The 17,641-nt window shown below is 46.7% G+C and overlaps 2 protein-coding genes across 2 annotated transcripts in view; both read left to right on the top strand.

Annotated features, from left to right (window-relative positions):
* LOC120297852 (zinc finger protein 850-like) overlaps window positions 1-17,641 on the top strand; it is a 55,612-nt gene that overhangs the window by 14,487 nt on the left and 23,484 nt on the right. The window lies entirely within an intron of this gene.
* On the top strand, window positions 264-8,007 carry LOC120297850 (zinc finger protein 345-like). Its single transcript, XM_039320954.1, has 4 exons — window positions 264-743; window positions 2,615-2,752; window positions 3,892-4,018; window positions 5,787-8,007. Exons 1-4 carry the CDS (start codon window positions 372-374, stop codon window positions 7,631-7,633), a joined length of 2,484 nt encoding a protein of 827 aa, XP_039176888.1. The 5' UTR covers window positions 264-371; the 3' UTR covers window positions 7,634-8,007.

Below are 17,641 nucleotides of genomic sequence, written 5' to 3'. Positions count from 1 at the left end.
GGACTACCTGTACTTGAGGAATCTCCTTTAAAGAAAGGAGCCCAAACACTCAAACAGCATTAGCAGGAGCTTCCCTCCTTCGGAGTGGGACGGAGCATGCGCGAGAGAGCTTTGACAGCAGTGGGCTCCTTGCAGGAAAAGGGAGGGGGGAGGACATTTTAAAAGGGGGAGCAAGAGAGGGAGCGAGGCTGTCGGAAAGAGGACGCTCTAGGAAGAAGCTCGCTCGCCCGTAGGTGGAGAGCAGGCAGTGAATGGCAGACCGAAACCGGAAGGAAGTGTCATCCCGTTTAGCCGGGGAGGCTTCCCCCCCCCCACTTTCCCGGAAAGGAGGGGAGGGGGAGCGGCTGGGTGTCCGCAGTTCGGCACGCCCGATGGCCTCGCCGAGCCCGGGAGCAGCGCCGGGTCTTTCTGCCGCCGAGCCCGAGGAGGAGCCGACTCCGCCGCGGGGCTCCGGGGAGGCGGAGGGCTTCCCCCGCTGGGGCTGCCGAGCGTCGGCGGGGCACCAACCGGTCTTCTGCAGCCGCTTGCAGCAGCCGCTGCTTTGCCCCGGCTGGCTGAAGCCCGAGCGGAGCGGCCAAGCCGGGCTGGCGGACCGGGGGATCCTGGAGCGGCTCCTGGCCGCGCTGCCCCCGGAGATGGCGGGCTGGCTGCGGGGGTGCCGGGCGGAGAGCGGCGCCCAGGCGGGGACCCCGGCCGAGGGATTCCTGCTCGGCCGGGCCCGGGAAGAGCGGAGGCGGCGGCAGGTGAGGAGAGGGGAGGATCCCCTTCTCTGGAAGGGCCGCTTTCCTTGCCCGGCTGAAGCGCATCGGTAGAGAAGGAAACTTGGATTTTCCCCTCCCCTTTCAGTTCCAGAGTGGGATTATCCTCCTCCAGATTATTGCATAGGATGGAGAAGGGAATCCCAAGGGAATCTGCATCTCCAACTATGGACCCAAAACACAATCCATCTTTGGAGTCACAAATGCAGGTTGTAACAATTGAAGAGGCTTCGGTTTCCTTCCATTTTCAGTCCCAGAGTGGTGTTTCCCCCCCCCCTCCAGATTATTCTATATAGGATGGAGAAGGTAATCCAGAGGGAATTTGCATCTCCAACTATGGATATAGCACAGCCCAGCTTTGGAGACAGAAATGCAGATTGTGACAGTGGCAGAGACTTTAGTTTCTCCCCATTTTCAGTTCCAGAGTGGGATTATCCTCCTCCAGATTATTGCATGGGATGGAGAAGGGAATCCCAAGGGAATTTGCATCTCCAACTATGGACCCAAAACACAATCCAGCTTTGGAGACACAAATGCTGGTTGCAACAATAGAAGAGGCTTTGGTTTCCCTCGATTTCAACTCCCAGCGTGGCGTTTCCTCTTCCAGATTATTCCACAGGTGGAATAATCCTAAACAATCCCAAATCAATTTGCATCTCCAATTTTGGATGTAACATGGTGCATCAATAGAAGAGACTTTAGTTTCCCTCCATGTTAGTCCCAGAGTCCTGTTTTTCTCCTCTAGGTTATTCCATAGGATGGAGAAGGGAATCCCAAGGGAATTTGCATCTCTTAACTATGGACCCAAAACATAATCCAGCTTTGGAGACACAAATGCAGGTTGTAACAATTGAAGAGGCCTTGGTTTCCTTCCATTTTCAGTCCCAGAGTGTTGTTTCCCCCCCCCCTCCAGATTATTCTATATAGCAGGGCTTTTCAACCTTTTCACCCATTGTACCACTTTTAGGATATGGCAATATCTGAGTACCACCAGTCGCCCAGCAAGGTGTCAAAAACTTGATGACCAAAAAAAAAAAAAAGGCAAAGAAGTGATAAAGTACAGGTAGTCCTCGACTTACAACAGTTCGCTTAGTGACTGTTTGAAGTTACAATGGCACTGAAAAAAGTGCTCCCCAAGCCACAGCAGAGCAAGACACCTGCCTACCCGCCCGGCGGCGCTCTTCCTCCTGTCCGAGGTTTTCATTGTTGTGAGCATTTCTGTTGGGGATTGGCAGTGGGGGGGGGGTGTTTGGTTTTTATTCCCCACCATCTGCTGGGTGGTTGCAGCAGGTTTTGGTCACTTCACATGACCCTGGGACACTGTGACCATCATAAATATGAATCAGTTGCCAAGCATCTAAATGTAAATCACAAGACCCTGGAGATGCTGCAACATTCCAGCTGATCGGCGCTTCTTCTGGGCTCAGCAGAAGTGTCAGGATCAGTGCTGCTTTCCAGATGATTGGTGCTTCTTCAAGGCTCAGCAGAAGCACCAGGATCAGCGCCGAGCTCCAGCTGGAGCCTGGCACTGATCCTGGTGCTTCCACTGAGCCCTGACAGCCCTGAAGAAGCGCCGATCAGCTGGAAAGGGGCACTGATCCTGGTGCTTCCGCTCAGCCCTGACAGCCCTGCAGATTGTGACAGTGGAAGAGACTTTAGTTTCTCCCCATTTTCAGTTCCAGAGTGGGATTTCCCCACCCAGATTATTCCACAGGAAGAAGGGGAATCCCAAGGGAATTTGCATCTCCAACTATGGATATAACACAGGCCAGCTTTGCAGACAAAAAAGGAACCCCTCGTTCCAATATTCGATTGTTTTAACTGTTGTTCTTCTGTCATCCTGGCTCTTATTTCAGATTCAGGAGCCTTTGAAGCAGGCGGTCTTGGTAACTCCTGAAGGAAGAGAAACTTTTTCTAGTCCATCTATGGGGCAGCTGTTGAGAATTTCTGAGAAGGATCAAGATCCTCTTTGTGGTGGAGCAGCAACGACTCAGGTAGGGAAGCTTTGTACGAATAAGGAAGCATTTGGGGATCTGCTTCTGTCAATGAAACTCAATGCAGATCATAAGGAGATCAGATGTTGATATCAGGATTCGGTGGCATGGTCCTGCTTTCAGGCTGTTTGCTGAAGCGAAGCACATTGAGAAGTTGAATATATTCATGGAATCACTTGTATATTTGCGGGGTTTTGTGCCTGCAACTGATTAAAATGAATGCCTTGCAATGTTTGGGATGTGCAAGAAGAGGAATCAGTTCTTTTGTATGTTCACTATCATTAATAGTTGGAGTGTTCACAAAACAATCAAAGAAGTCTATAGCAAGAGAACAGCATTAACACTAAATCTTAATCAGTTTAAGTGGAATAGGTGAGATAGAAAATAATAATAATAACAACAACAACAATAAAGTTGGAAGGGACCTTGGAGGTCATCGAGTCCAACCCCCTGCTCAGGCAACAAACCCTATATCAATTCGGACAAATGGCTGTCCAGTCTCTTCTTAAAAACTTCCAGTGTTGGAGCATTCATCGCTTCTGGAGGCAGGTTGTTCCATTGGTTAATTGTTTTCACTGTCAGGAAGTTTCTACTTAGTTCTAAGTTGCTTCTCTCCTTGATCAGTTTCCATCCGTTGCTTCTCGTCCTGCCTTCAGGCGCCTTGGAGAATAGCTTGACTCCCTCTTCTTTGGGGCAGCCCCTGAGATACTGGAAGACTGCTATCATGTCCCCCCTTGTCCTTCTCTTCGTTAAACTAGACATACCCAATTCCAGCAACCGTTCCTTATATGCTTTAGCCTCCAGTCCCCTAATCATCTTTGTGGCTCTTCTCTGTACTCTTTCTAGAGTCTCAACATCTTTTTTACATCATGGTGACCAATACTGGATGCAGTATTCCAAGTGTGGCCTTACCAAGGCTTTGTAAAGTGGTATTACTACTTCACGTGATCTTGATTCTATCCCTCTGTTAATGCAGCCCAGCACTGTGTTGGCTTTTTTGGAAAGGCAGCCGTAAAACCCGGTATCACGTCAGAAAGAGGAGCATTTTCTCTCTTGCAAAACTCATTTTTAGAATGTTGGAAAATCTTGGAGGGAACATTTTGGGGTCTCTGTTAAGGAATGTTTCCTTTGACTTTCAGGATTCGGTGTCGTTTGAGGAGGTGGCTGTGTATTTCACGGAGGACGAGTGGGCACTGCTAGAACCCAGCCAGAAAGCCTTATATGGAGATGTTATGCTGGAAAATTCTATGACTGTGGCCACTCTGGGTAAGGCTCCACTTTGCTCTGGGGTTAATTGTGGAAAGTCTTTGTTAAGGTGGTGAGAAAAAAAAAAACACTTTGCTAGAAGAAGGACATTCTGGGCCTTTTTTCCCCTAAGTGCAAAATAAATATATGAAGACGTTGGTAGCACAGATGCTTCCTGAGATTCTTCCTCATCTGATCTTTTGAGGAAGTTTTTTTTAGTGAAGGTGATAGCTTCTCTCTGATCTGATTCAAGAGCAGATAGCCTAAACAGCTTCGGATGAGGAAGAGGCTGCCCTGAATATCTCTGACATCTATTTACAACCATCCAGTTTCTTAGGTTTATTTATTTATTTATTTATGAGACTTATATACCGCTTTAAGTGCGAGCACTCTCTAAGCGGTGTACACCAGTAAGCAATGTATATATATATTTACATTGCCCCCAACAATCTGGGTCCTCATTTTACCTACCCCAGAAGGATGGAAGGCTGAGTCAACCTTGAGCCGGTGAGATTTGAACCACTGACCTGCTGAACACAGTCAGCTAAAGTGGCCTGCAGTACTGCACCCTAACTGCTGCGCCACCTCGGCTGATAACCAGTGGCAGTTTTCATACTGGCTGTTACATCAAAGGATCTCTTTTGGCTCTGGGTAAATCATTTGTAAATTTCCTGCAAGGCAGAGAATAAATGGCATTTTTTTTCCCTTGAGTACTTCAGCCCAAGATAGTTGTATAGGCCAAGGCTTTTCAACTAGTGGTACGGGTACCACCTGTGGAACATTGGCAGCTGGCAGGTGGTATGCGACCATCCTAGAAAAGTGAGCTGAACCGGTGGCAGCACGGCACAAGCCTGAGCGAGAGACGGCTGGAGCTGCAGGGCTGTCAGGGCTCAGTGGAAGCACCAGGATCAGCACCAGGCTCCAGCTGGAGCTTAGCGCTGATCCTGGTGCTTCTGCTAAGCCCCGAAGAAGCACCAATCAGCTGGAAAGCAGCACTGATCCTAGTGCTTCTGCTGAGCCCAGAAGCGCCGATCAGCTGGAAAGTTGCAGCATCTAAAGGGTCTTGTGATTTACATTCAGATGCTTGGCAACTGATTCATATTTATGACAGTCACAGTGTCTCAGGGTCATGTGAAGTAACTAAAACCTGCTGCAACCACCCAGCAGACGGGGGAATAAAAACCAAACACCCCCCACCCCACCCCCGCTGACAATCTTCAACAGAAATGCTCACAACAATGAAAACCTTGGACAGGAGGAAGAGCGCCACCGGGCGGGCAGGCAGGTGTCTTGCTCGGCTGTGGCTTGGGGAGCACTTTTTTCAGTGCCATTGTAACTTCGAACAGTCACTAAGCAAACTGTTGTAAGTCGAGGACTACCTGTACTTTATCACTTTTTTCCCCTTTTTTTTTTTTTGGTCATCAAGTTTTTGACACCATGCTAGGCGACTGGTGGTACTCGGATGTTGCCATATCCTAAAAGTGCTACAATGGGTGAAAAGGTTGAAAAGCCCTGCTTTAAACAGTTACACAGCGACTAGACAAGCAGTGAAAATACGTATTTTAATATTTCTGCAGTGATTCCACAAGCACTGGCAGTTTAGCATCTTCTCCATATTCTCATGGCATTTAAAGGAAGTCATAAATTTATAGTGTTCTAGGTATACAACGACAAAACCGGTAAAATCTTGTTTAGGAGAGAAACAATGTCTGCAACACTTTTCTTTCGTGAACGATTTTTGACCTTTTTTCCCCCCTTTTTTTTGTTCCTTTTTCTTTCTTCAAATCAGCTTACGGACAAGAGCATGAGAACTACAAGGAGCAAATGATCAAGTCTGAAGAAGGCACGCTTATAGATCAAGAACCATCACAAGGAATTAAGAAAAGCCGTCAAGCGAGTGGAGGGAAGGAATCTCCCGGATACAATGAAGTCCTTTATCTCCCAAACCAGGAAGTTCACCCTCAAGAAGAAGAGGGGAAATATCTCATATGGGGCACAGGAGAAAAAGAGAACTCCAATTTTACTAAATATTCTGCAACCGAGACTGAAGAGAAACAATACGAATATCAAGAGGATGGGCAAAGTATCAGCTCTACCCCCTACCTTGCTTTACCTTGCCCATCGTACACCCAAGAGACACCCGATGCATTTATAAATTGTGGGGGAAATTTCAGTTTCAGCAGGCATATAATTTCCCATCCAGAGGGGAAACCATCTGAGCGTCGAATGGATTTCAGTAAGAAACAGCTACTTATTATACCTCCAAAAATTCCCCCACAGGAGAAACCCTATAAATGCCTTCGGTGTGAAAAGGTATTCACTCAGAGAGGTAATCTCATCATACATGAACGGACCCACACAGGGGAGAAGCCATATATATGCCTGATGTGTGGACGAGGATTCAGTCAGAGTGGTCACCTTACAAGACATCAGCGATCCCACACGGGGGAGAAACCGTATACCTGCCTGCAGTGTGGAAGGCAGTTCAGTGGGCGTTCAAACCTTGTGAAGCACGTAAGAAGCCACACTGAGGAGAAACCGTATATGTGTATGGAGTGTGGAAAGAGTTTCCGTGACAACTGCGTCCTTATTTGCCACAAGAGGATCCACACAGGAGAAAAACCATTCAAATGTCTAGAATGTGGGAAGAACTTCAGGCGAAATTGTCACCTTGTGGAACATAAAAGAATCCATACAGGAGAGAAACCCTACCGGTGTTTGGAGTGCGGGAAGAACTTCAGTCAGAAAAGCAACCTTTTGCAACATAAACGGATTCACACGGGGGAGAAGCCATACACATGCCTGGAATGTGGGAAGAGTTTCAATCAGAGCAGTCAATTTGTTTGCCACAAAAGGATCCATACGGGGGAAAAGCCCTACCAGTGCATGGAGTGTGGAAAAAGGTTCGGTCACAATGGTAGCCTTTTGCAGCATAAAAAAATTCACACGGGAGAAAATCCCTATAACTGCACCGAGTGTGGGAAATGCTTCAATCAGAACTATAAGCTTTTGCAACATAAACGGATTCACACGGGGGAGAAACCATACGTGTGCAAGGACTGTGGGAAGAATTTCAGTTGCAGCAGCGATTTTATTTGCCATAAAAGGATTCATACAGGAGAGAAACCATATAAATGTTCCGAGTGCGGAAAGGGTTTTAATAAAAGCAGTCGACTTACATCTCATAGAAGAAAACACACAGGAGAGAAACCATATCAATGCATGGAGTGTGGAAAGAGGTTTTCCTATAAGGATGGCCTTACAAGACATCAACGAACCCATACTGGGGAGAAACCATATATATGCTTGATATGTGGAAAGAAATTCAGTGGGCATTCGGGTCTTAGAGCCCATGTCAGAATCCACACGGGGGAGAAACCCTACAGGTGCCTGGAATGTGGAAAGAGCTTCTGTAAATACAGTAATTTCATTTGCCATAAAAGGATCCACACAGGAGAAAAACCCTACAAATGCCAGGAGTGTGGAAAAGGCTTCACTCAGAATGCGAACCTTATGAAACACAGAAGAATTCACACGGGAGAGAAGCCGTACAAATGCACAGACTGTGGGAAAAGCTTCAACCAGACAAATCACCTTTCACAACATGAAAGAATCCACACCAGAGAAAAATCATAAGTTGGAAGCTTTCCGCTCAAGTCTTCTCTTTTGAAAAAAAAGGACCCTCATGGGAAAATTAGAAATTTGTGTACTGCAGAGTAGTGTTCAGTTGGATGAGTAACATTATCAGACCTAAAGGAATCCACATGGGAGAACAATAAAACGCCCCGTGTGAGAAAATATTCAAATGGCCCTTGGAATTTATGCCCTTATTTTCCCAGATCTTAACTTGGGAGAAATACCTCAAACTCTGAATACCAGGACTGACGCCAAACCCACAAAATGTGTGTCTGCATGAGCTGCATGGATTAAAAATGTTATGGTAGTGAGAGGCTGACCATTACACAAATACCTCAATGGACTCCAACCTTAATAAAGGCAAATACCCATTTTCTCCTCTCCAAAAGCCCCTTCAATTCCAAAAGTTGGCTAGAGTTCTCTCTTAATTTAATTATTGAAGAATCTATTTGGAATGGTGTTTTTTTTCTCCTTTCCCTTGGAACATGCTAGTCTCGGGGGCTGTATCTTTTGTAAAAGGGTAGATAATTTTCCCTCTTTTTTTTTTTTTTTATCCTCGATCTCCAGGCACAAATGCCTGCATGCTTCTATCCATAACTCATGAAATGACAAGATTTGCCGTTGTTTCCCATCTGGTCAAAGCCAGAGACTGAAAGAAATGTCCCCACAACTCCTTATTTGGGGAGAAGGCTTTAGTTCTGGAAGTACAGGGTGTCAAAGTTCCGACTAATGAAACACTTCAAAGAACTTTCAGGCATGTTTATCCTAAAGCCTTTATTACAGTGCTATAAATTGACGGCACATCACGGACATTTTTGATCCAGAATCTGAGGACTTCTTGCTGGCATCTAACTTTTCTTGCTAAACCCCACCCTTATCTTGCAGTCACAAGTCACATTATCCAATTAGTGTGAAGGTCAAAGGTTTACTTCCTCTTTCCCTGGCTTTTTACCCCCCCCACTCTAAGCTATGTATTAACCCAATAAACACCAGACAGTTTTATATATTGTCAAAGCAAGAATATACAGTATTTGCAGCATTGACACAGGGGAGCTGCTGAGGGAAAGAGGTCAGAAAAAAGCGGGATTGTAGGTTGTCTTGCGTAGATTTCCCTCAGAGATACTTTTGAGGCCATGACTGTACACTGAGTTGTTCCTTGTATTTCTCTCTCTTGCTACTGAATACTATACCCTATACCAGGGGTAGGGAAGCTTGGCTCTTTTATGACTTCTGGACTTCAATACCCAGAATTCCTGAACCGGTCTCCCCTGCCTTATACTATACTAAAATCACTGTGAGAGGGACCTCGGAGTCCTAGTAGACAGTCACCTAAATACGAGCCAGCAGTGTGCTGCAGCTGCCAAAAAGGCCAACACAGTGCTAGGTTGCATTAACAGAGGGATGGAATCAAGATCACGTGAAATATTAATGCCACTCTACAATGCCTTGGTAAGGCCACACTTGGAATACTGCATCCAGTTTTGGTCACCACGATGTAAAAAAGATGTTGAGACTCTAGAAAGAGTGCAGAGAAGAGCAACAAAGAGGATTAGGGGACTGGAGGCTAAAACATATAAGGAACGGTTGCTAGAATTGGGTATGTCTAGTTTAACGAAGAGAAGGACAAGGGGGGACATGATAGCAGTATTCCAATATCTCAGGGGCTGCCATAAAGAAGAGGGAATTAAGCTATTTTCCAAAGCACCCGAAGGCAGGACAAGAAGCAACAGGTGGAAACTAATCAAGGAGAGAAGCAACCTAGAACTAAGGAGAAACTTCCTGACACTGAGAACAATTAATCAGTGGAACAGCCTGCCTCCTGAAGCAGTAAATGCTCCAACACTGGAAGTTTTTAAGAAGAGACTGGACAGCCACTTGTCCGAAATGGTGTAGGGTTTCCTGCCTGAGCAGGGGGTTGGACTAGATGACCTCCAAGATCCCTTCCAACTTTACTACTATTACTAATACTGACTATTCAAGTTAAAAAATAAACATTTAGTTTCAAGGGAGCTTAGAGGTCATCTAGTCCAACCCCCTGCTCAGGCAGGAACACCATTTCAGACAAATGGTTGTCCAGTCTCTTCTTAAAAAGCTTCAGTGTTGGAGCATTCACAACTTCTGGAGACAGGTTTTTCTACAGGTCAATTGTTCTAACTGTCAGTAAATTTCTCCTTAGTTCTAGGTTGCTTCTCTCCTTGATTAGTTTCCATCCATTTCTTCTTGTCCTGCCTTCAGGTGCTTTGGAGAATAGATTGATCCCCCTCTTCTCTGTGCAACCCCTGAGATATTGGAACATGGCTATCATGTCACCCCTTCTCTTCATTAAACTAGACATACCAATTCCAGCGATCGCTCCTTATATGCTTTAGCCTCCAGTCCTCTAATCATATTTGTTGCTCTTCTCTGCATTCTAGAGTCTCAACATCTTTTTTTACATCGTAGCGACCAAAACTGGATGCAGTATTCCGAGTGTGGCCTTACCAAGGCATTGTAAAGTGGTATCAAGACTTCACGTGATCTTGATTCTATCCCTCTGTTAATGCAGCCTAGCACTGTGTTGGCCTTTTTGGCAGCTGCAGCACACAGCTGGCTCATATTTAAGTGATTGTCCACTAGGACTCCCAAAATCCCTATCACAGTTGCTACTATTGAGCCAAGTACCACCTATGCTATACCTGTGCATTTGATTACATATTCAGACAAACAAAAAATACTGATGAATACGGATATAGGTAGTCATAAAATATGACCCCAGAATGGATCAGATATTCTGTTGCCAACCGAGACAGTTGTTAACTGAATGGTGACCCATTTTATGACGATCTTTGCAAATCACCGCAGTTGTTAAGTGAATCACACAGTTGTTAAGCGAATCTGGTATCCCCCTATTGACTTTGCCTGTCGGAGGGTGGCTGGGAAAGTCACAACGTGATCACATGATCCCAGAATACAACAAATGCTGTAAATACATGCCAGTTGATGGGACGCCACGAGAGTGTTAAGTGCAAGGACTGATCACAAGTCACTTCTTTCAATGCTGTTGTAACTTTGAACAGTCAGTAAACAAGGATCCAATCTGGGTCGGTCACCGGGACCAGAAGTTTTCCGAGCTTTCGGACATCGTGCTGGAGCCCATCTTCAGGGAACTTCTCTCCTGCAGAGTGTGCTGTTCCTTTTGTGGTATTTATAGTGTCTGTTGCAGTGGTTCTCAACCTTTTAATGCCGCGACCCCCAACCGGTCGTAAGTCGAGGACTACTCAACTGGTGCAGCACCGTTTGCAGAACGGGACTTTTGGCGGGCTCAGCAGGGCAGAGACAGCCTGGACCATTCCTATTGGCTTTTGAAAGCCAATAGAATTAGACTCTATTCAAGAGAGTCTATTCTATTGGCTTTCAAAAGCCAATAGAAAAAAAGGGAGTAGCACAGCTAAGGAAAAGGGGGAAAAAATGGCGGACTGCGTTGTTTGGCGACCCCCGTGAAATGGTCGTTCGACCCCAAATGGGGTCCTGGCCCACAGGTTGAGAACCACTGGTCTGTTGTAAGTGGCTTTTTAGATGTTGATTGGGGTATGTTGATGGCTGGCTTTTAAGTCATCAGCTGTCTGTTTGCTTGTGCTTGCCCAGCCCTCACCTTCTAATTACTTAAACAAATTGTAAGTTGAGGACTATAGATAAAAGAATACAGAACACACCTTGAAGAAGAAAAAAGGAATGAATCCAAATATAAGTGATAAAATACAGGTAGGTAACTAAGACGTTTTGAATAACAAGCAGATCTAGTATACCGCAGCTAATATGTAGCGTGCAGTGTTAGTGGGTTACAGCAATATTATACAGATGTCATACCCACAATTTCTAGTCATCTCCATGAAGCTGAAAATGTCTCAGATTAGCATTATAATGTTCCTACTTGGAAAAGGCTTGTTTAGGGGGCAATGGGACATTATATAATCTTGATAGTTGGGAGAGCTTAAGGCAGGGGTAGGCAACCTTGGTTCTTTTATGACTCGTGGACGTCAACTCCCAATTCCTGGCTCAGGAATTCTGGGAGTTGAAGTCCATGAGTCATAAAAGAACCAAGGTTGCCTACCCCTGCCTTAAGGGAAGGTGGCTGCAGATACCCCTTGGGTGGTCCTTGGATACAGTGGGAGAGGCAGAGGAGGCTCTGGCTATGTGGGCATCCCCATCAGTCTGAGTTTTTAAAACCAGCTTTCGATGCCATGACTGCCAAACAGCACCTACTGTGGCTTCTAGTGGTTGCTCCCCACCCCAGACACTAAATTAAACTTCAATTTCGTGATTGTTTTGAGGCCCTGTCAGGACTACGATGGGAACGGTTTGGGACCAAATACCAGAGAATGATCTTTTGAAAAAGGGCCAACTTGAAAAGTGCAACAGACCCCTTTTCCCATTGAGTGCTATTCAGTTTGGAGATTTCTTTGTGGAGCATAGAGGTAGTTCTCAACTTATGACTCTAATAGGAGCCTGGCCATTCCAAGCTAAGCATCTGAATTTTAATCATGTGATCATGGGGATGCTGCAACAGCCGTAAATGTGAAAAAAGGATCATAAATCACATTAATAAGGGAGAATATTTGTAGCTCAGGGTTGACTTGAGGAGTCCTTAGTGCTTTCTGAGCTTGCTTGTTTTCTTGGCAGACATTTCATTACCCCAACAAGGTAACAGTCCTGGCACTGATGATGTTATCTAGTATGGATAATGAAACCTCTGCAAGAAAACAAGCAAGCCCCCCTCATAAATCACATTTTTCAGTGCCCTTGTAACTTTGAAGGATTACTAAACGAACATGTTGTAAGTCAAGGACTCCCTGCACCAAAGGAGGCGGGAATTAGACAGCCCGACAATATCTCCCTCGCTTGGACTCCCTGGATCCCCCTCCCAAGGCTGCTGGAGATGCACCCTTCTCCAAAACTCTGGGCAGAGCTGCAGGAAATCAAAAAACAGCTGTTATTAGCTTGGAGCGGGACTGAGCATGCGCGAGAGAGCTTTGACAGCCGTCGCCTTTTGCAGGAAAGGGGCAGAACGCGGGGTGTGTGTGTGGGGGGGGGGGGAAAGGTGGCGGCCGCCGAAGACATTTAAAAGAGGGAGGAGGGGGAGAATGAAGGTTGACACTCTAGGAAGAAGGGCTCGCTCGCCCGTGGTCCGAGGGCTCCCGAAGGCGGGGAGCAGGGAGTGAACGGGAGCGTCGCTCTCCCAGATCGAAACCGGAAGGGAAAGAGAGCCCACCTCCCGGGGAGGCTTTTCCTCCTCCCCCCACCTTTTCCCGGGAAGGAGGAGGCGGGGAGGGAGGGGGCGACCGGAGAGGCTCCTGGGCAGAGGAAGGAGAGGAGGCTGACCCAGGCGGAGGAGCCGCCGCGAGGAAGGAAGCCCAGCAGCCGCGCTGCCCCCGGAGATGGCGGGCTGGCTGCGGGACTGCCGGGCGGAAAGTGGCACCCAGGCGGGGGCCCTGGTCGAGGGCTGTTTCTTGCTCAGCCGGACCCGGGAGGAGCGGAGGCGGCGGCAGGTGAAGAGGGGGGAGGATCCCCTCCTGGGAGGAAGGATCCCAAGGGGATCTGGTTTCCTTTAACTGCCTTGTCCTTCCGGGAGGATCCCCTCCTGGGAGGAACGATCCCCTGGGGACATGATTTCCTTTAACTGCCTTCTCCTTCTGGGAGGACCCTTCCTGGAAGGAAGGATCCCAAGGGGATCTAGTTTCCTTTAACTGCCTTGTCCTTCTGGGAGGATCTCCTCCCGGGAGGAAGGATCCCAAGGGGATCTGGTTTCCTTTAACTGCCTTGTCCTTCCGGGAGGATCCCCTCCTGGGAGGAAGGATCCCAAGGGGATCTGGTTTCCTTTAACTGCCTTGTCCTTCCGGGAGGATCCCCTCCTGGGAGGAAAGATCCCAAGGGGATCTGGTTTCCTTTAACTGCCTTGTCCTTCTGGGAGGATCCCCTCCTGGGAGGGAGGATCCCCTGGGGACATGGTTTCCTTTAACTGCCTTGTCCTTCTGAGAGGATGTCCTCCTGGGAGAAGGATCCCCTGGGGATCTGGTTTCCTTTAACTGCCTTGTCCTTCTGGGAGGATCTCCTCCTGGGAGGAAGGATCCCCTGGGGATCTGGTTGCCCTTAACTGCCTTGTCCTTCTGAGAGGATCCCCTCCTGGAAGGAAGGGCCGTTTTGCCTCGCCCTGCTCAAGTGTATTAATAGAGGAGAGACCTTAATTTTCCGCTCCTCTTTGTCTCCCAGACTTCTGGTTCCCCATCCAGGCTATTCCACAGGAGGAAAAGGGAATCCTGAGGGACTTTGCGTCTCCAATTATGGATATAACCCGGTCCAGCTTTGGAGGCAGAAATGCAGATCATGACAGTTGAAGAGACTTTGGTTTCCCTCCCCTTTCGGTCTCAGAGTGGAGTTTCCCCATTCAGATTATTCTACCGGTAGAGAATCCCAAAGGCGTTTTTTTCGGGAGGCAACTGGACTTCCTTCTTTTTTCTTTGAAGACGTTTCGCTTCTCCTCCAAGAAGCTTCCTCAGCTCTGACTGGATGGCGAGGAATGGAAGGGTTTATACTCCTTGCAGACAGCTGGTCATTTGCCTTCTTTTAGAGAATCATTGAGGCCACTTGGATGTTTACCTGTGTCCTCAGGGTCACCTGAATCGTGCAAATGGGTGTGTGGAGCCTCCTTGGCTACAGGATGTTTTTTCTGCCCTGGGGGCCCTGTCACTGTTAATAATAATAATAATAATAATGGTATTGACAAATTCGCTATTAGTCAATTGCAAAAGGCGGCCTTACTAGGAACTGCTTCCATCCTGCGACGATACCTGTAATACCATCAAACATCCACATCTGCCTATCCCAGGTCCTGGGTAAGGATTCGATAGGTGGACAAAATGCCAAATCCAGTCTGAACATCTGGCTTACTGTGCGATGATCCATAATAATAATAGTAAAGTTGGAAGGGACCTTGGAGGTCATCTAGTCCAACCCCCTGCTTAGGCAGGAAACCCTACACCATTTCAGACAAATGGCTGTCCAGTCTCTTCTTGAAAACTTCCAGTGTTGGCGCATTCACCGCTTCTGGAGGCAGGTTGTTCCACTGGTTAATTGTTCTAACTGTCAGGAAGTTTCTTCTTAGTTCTAGGTTGCTTCTCTCCTTGCTTAGTTTCCATCCGTTGCTTCTTGTCCTGCCCTCAGGCGCTTTTGAAAATAGCTTGACTCCCTCCACTTTGTGGCAGCCCCTGAGATAGTGGAACACTGCTATCGTGTCCCTCCTCGTCCTTCTCTTCATTAAACTAGACATACTCAATTCCAGCAGCCGTTCCTTATATGCTTTAGCCTCCAGTCCCCTGATCTTCTTTGTTGCTCTTTTCTGTACTCTTTCTAGACGTCTCAACATCTTTTTTGCATCGTGGTGACCAAAACTGGATGCAGTATGGACGTTGAAGACAGGTGCAGGCTGTTAGAGATAAGTTTCTGTTATCTGTGTCTCAAAGTGAAGCGCAAATGGTTCCCGTAGTCTGCAGTGGTTTTCTGGAAATGCGTTCACACTCCCCCACCATTTGAAGGGTGTTCATCCCAAAGCGCATAGCTGAATGTCTATGGAGATTCTCAGTCATCCAGGTCATGGTTGTCCCAACCATGACCTGGATGACTGAGAATCATAGACAATAATCCCAAAGGATCCCAAGGCAACTTGCGTCTCCACCAAGGGATGTAAGATGGTCCAGCTTTGGATGTAGAGAAGAATCCCTTGGTTCCAATATTCCGGTGTTTTAATTTTTCTTTCTTCTGTCATCCTGGCTGTTATTTCAGATGCAGGAGCCCTTGAAGCCGGTGGTCTTGGAAGCTCCTGAGATGACAGAAGGTCTCTCCCATCCCTCTATGGAACAGCCATGGGGAAGCATCTCTGAGGAGCAAAGTCCTCTTTGTGGTAGATCAGCGATAGCCCAGGTAGGAAAATTTCACCGGAGCTGGGAAACATTTGAGGATCTGGTTTTTCATGGGACTGAATGCAGATCGTGACGAGAATGTCAACTGTTGATATCAGGATCCATTTGCTTGGTCCATGCTTTCAAGTTGCTTGTTTGCAGGTAACATTTTGAGAGATTGAATTCGTGTGTGGAATCAGCTGAGCCTTTAAGGTTCTTATGAATGCCACAGGCTGCAGTATTTTATCGAAGATGAGTGTTATTTTAGTTTTACGATATTTATATATATCACGTTTAGAGACCATCCATATCAGTGAGTGATTCTGCACTGAGCTTTATCAACTTAGGGATGTGCAGGAAGAGGAATTGGCTCCTTTGTTTGTTTAATTTATAAACACATGTTAGAACAATGAACCAGTGGAACAACCTGCCTCCAGAAGTGGTGAATGAGCCAACACTGGAAATTTTTAAGAAGAAACTGGACAGCCTTGTCTGAAATGGTACAGGGTTTCCTGCCTGAGCAGGGGGGTTGGACTAGATGACCTCCAAGGTCCCTTCCCACTTTATTATTATTATTATTATTATTATTACATTTAGTAGGCATAACCCATACAAATAATCAAATGTTAAATTATAGCAAAAACGGGAGCATTGCCATTAAATTCTAATCAGATTAAAAGTCAGATATATTGGCTTTGGATTACCGCATTGAAGAAGCAGCTATGAGAGGAAGGATTTAGGAAAGGAAATGGCAGTTTTCATACAAAAGGAGATAAAAACACAGTTGCTTAGACCAGTGGTTCTCAACCTTTTTACTGCCGCGACCCCCAACCGGTCATAAGTCGAGGACTACTCAACCGGTCGTAAGTCGAGGACTACTCAACTGGTGCAGCACCGTTTGCAGAATGGGACTTTTGGCAGGCTCAGCAGGGCAGAGACAGCCTGGACAATTCCTATTGGCTTTTGAAAGCCAATAGAATTAGACTCTATTCAAGAGAGTCTATTCTATTGGCTTTCAAAAGCCAATAGAATAAAAGGGAGTAGCACAGCTAAGGAAAAGGGGGAAAAAATGGCGGACTGCGTTGTTTGGCGACCCCCGTGAAATGGTCATTCGACCCCAAATGGGGTCCCAACCCACAGGTTGAGAACCACTGTGTTAGAACAATTAACCAGTGGAACGGCCTGCCTCCAGAAGCGGTGAATGCGCCAACACTGGAAGTTTTTAAGAAGAGACTGGACAGCCGTTTGTCAGAAATGGTATAGGGTTTCCTGCCTGAGCAGGGGGTTGGACTAGATGACCTCCAAGGTCCCTTCCAACTTTATCATCATCATTATTATTATTATTATTATTACATTTAATAGGCATAACCCATACAAATAATCAAATGTTAAATTATAGCAAAAAGGGGAGCATTGCCATTAAATTCTAATCAGATTAAAAATCAGATATATTGGCTTTGAATTACCGCATCGAAGAAGCAGCTACAAGAGGAAGGATTTAGGAAAGGAAATGGCAGTTTTCATACAAAAGGAGATAAAAACACAGTTGCTTAGACCTCTTTCTCTGTGATGCATTGTGCCGGGAATGAATTCCAACCAGGCACGTGGAACGAGGGGGGAGCCTCTCCTCGTATCATTTAGGGCTCCATTTTGATCTAAAGCAGTGATTCTCAACCTTTTTAATGCCGCGACCCGCAACCAGTCGTAAGTCGAGGACTACTCAACCAGTCGTAAGTCGAGGACTACTCAACTGGTGCAGCACCGTTTGCAGAATGGGACTTTTGGCAGGCTCAGCAGGGCAGAGACAGCCTGGACAATTCCTATTGGCTTTTGAAAGCCAATAGAATTAGACTCTATTCAAGAGAGTCTATTCCAGTGGTTCTCAACCTGTGGGTCGGGACCCTATTTGGGGTCGAACGACCATTTCACGGGGGTCACCGAACAACGCAGTCCGCCATTCCCCCCCCCCTTTTCCTTAGCTGTGCTACTCCCTTTTATTCTATTGGCTTTTGAAAGCCAATAGAATAGACTCTCTTGAATAGAGTTTAATTCTATTGGCTTTCAAAAGCCAATAGGA

The sequence above is a fragment of the Crotalus tigris genome, unplaced genomic scaffold, assembly GCF_016545835.1.
Source record: "Crotalus tigris isolate CLP2741 ecotype Arizona unplaced genomic scaffold, ASM1654583v1 scf7180000023714.847513, whole genome shotgun sequence".
Classification (NCBI taxonomy): Eukaryota; Metazoa; Chordata; class Lepidosauria; order Squamata; family Viperidae; genus Crotalus; species Crotalus tigris.
The sequence above is the reverse complement of the archived record's forward strand: the minus strand, read 5'-3'. Positions and strand labels throughout refer to the sequence as shown.

Coding starts and splice junctions, on each gene's coding strand:
- LOC120297850 (XM_039320954.1), top strand. CDS start 372: ATGGCCTCGCCGAGCCCGGGAGCAGCGCCGGGTCTTTCTGCCGCCGAG. Junction 744..2,614: donor AAGAGCGGAGGCGGCGGCAG/GTGAGGAGAGGG, acceptor CTCTTATTTCAG/ATTCAGGAGCCTTTGAAGCA. Junction 2,753..3,891: donor GTGGAGCAGCAACGACTCAG/GTAGGGAAGCTT, acceptor TTTGACTTTCAG/GATTCGGTGTCGTTTGAGGA.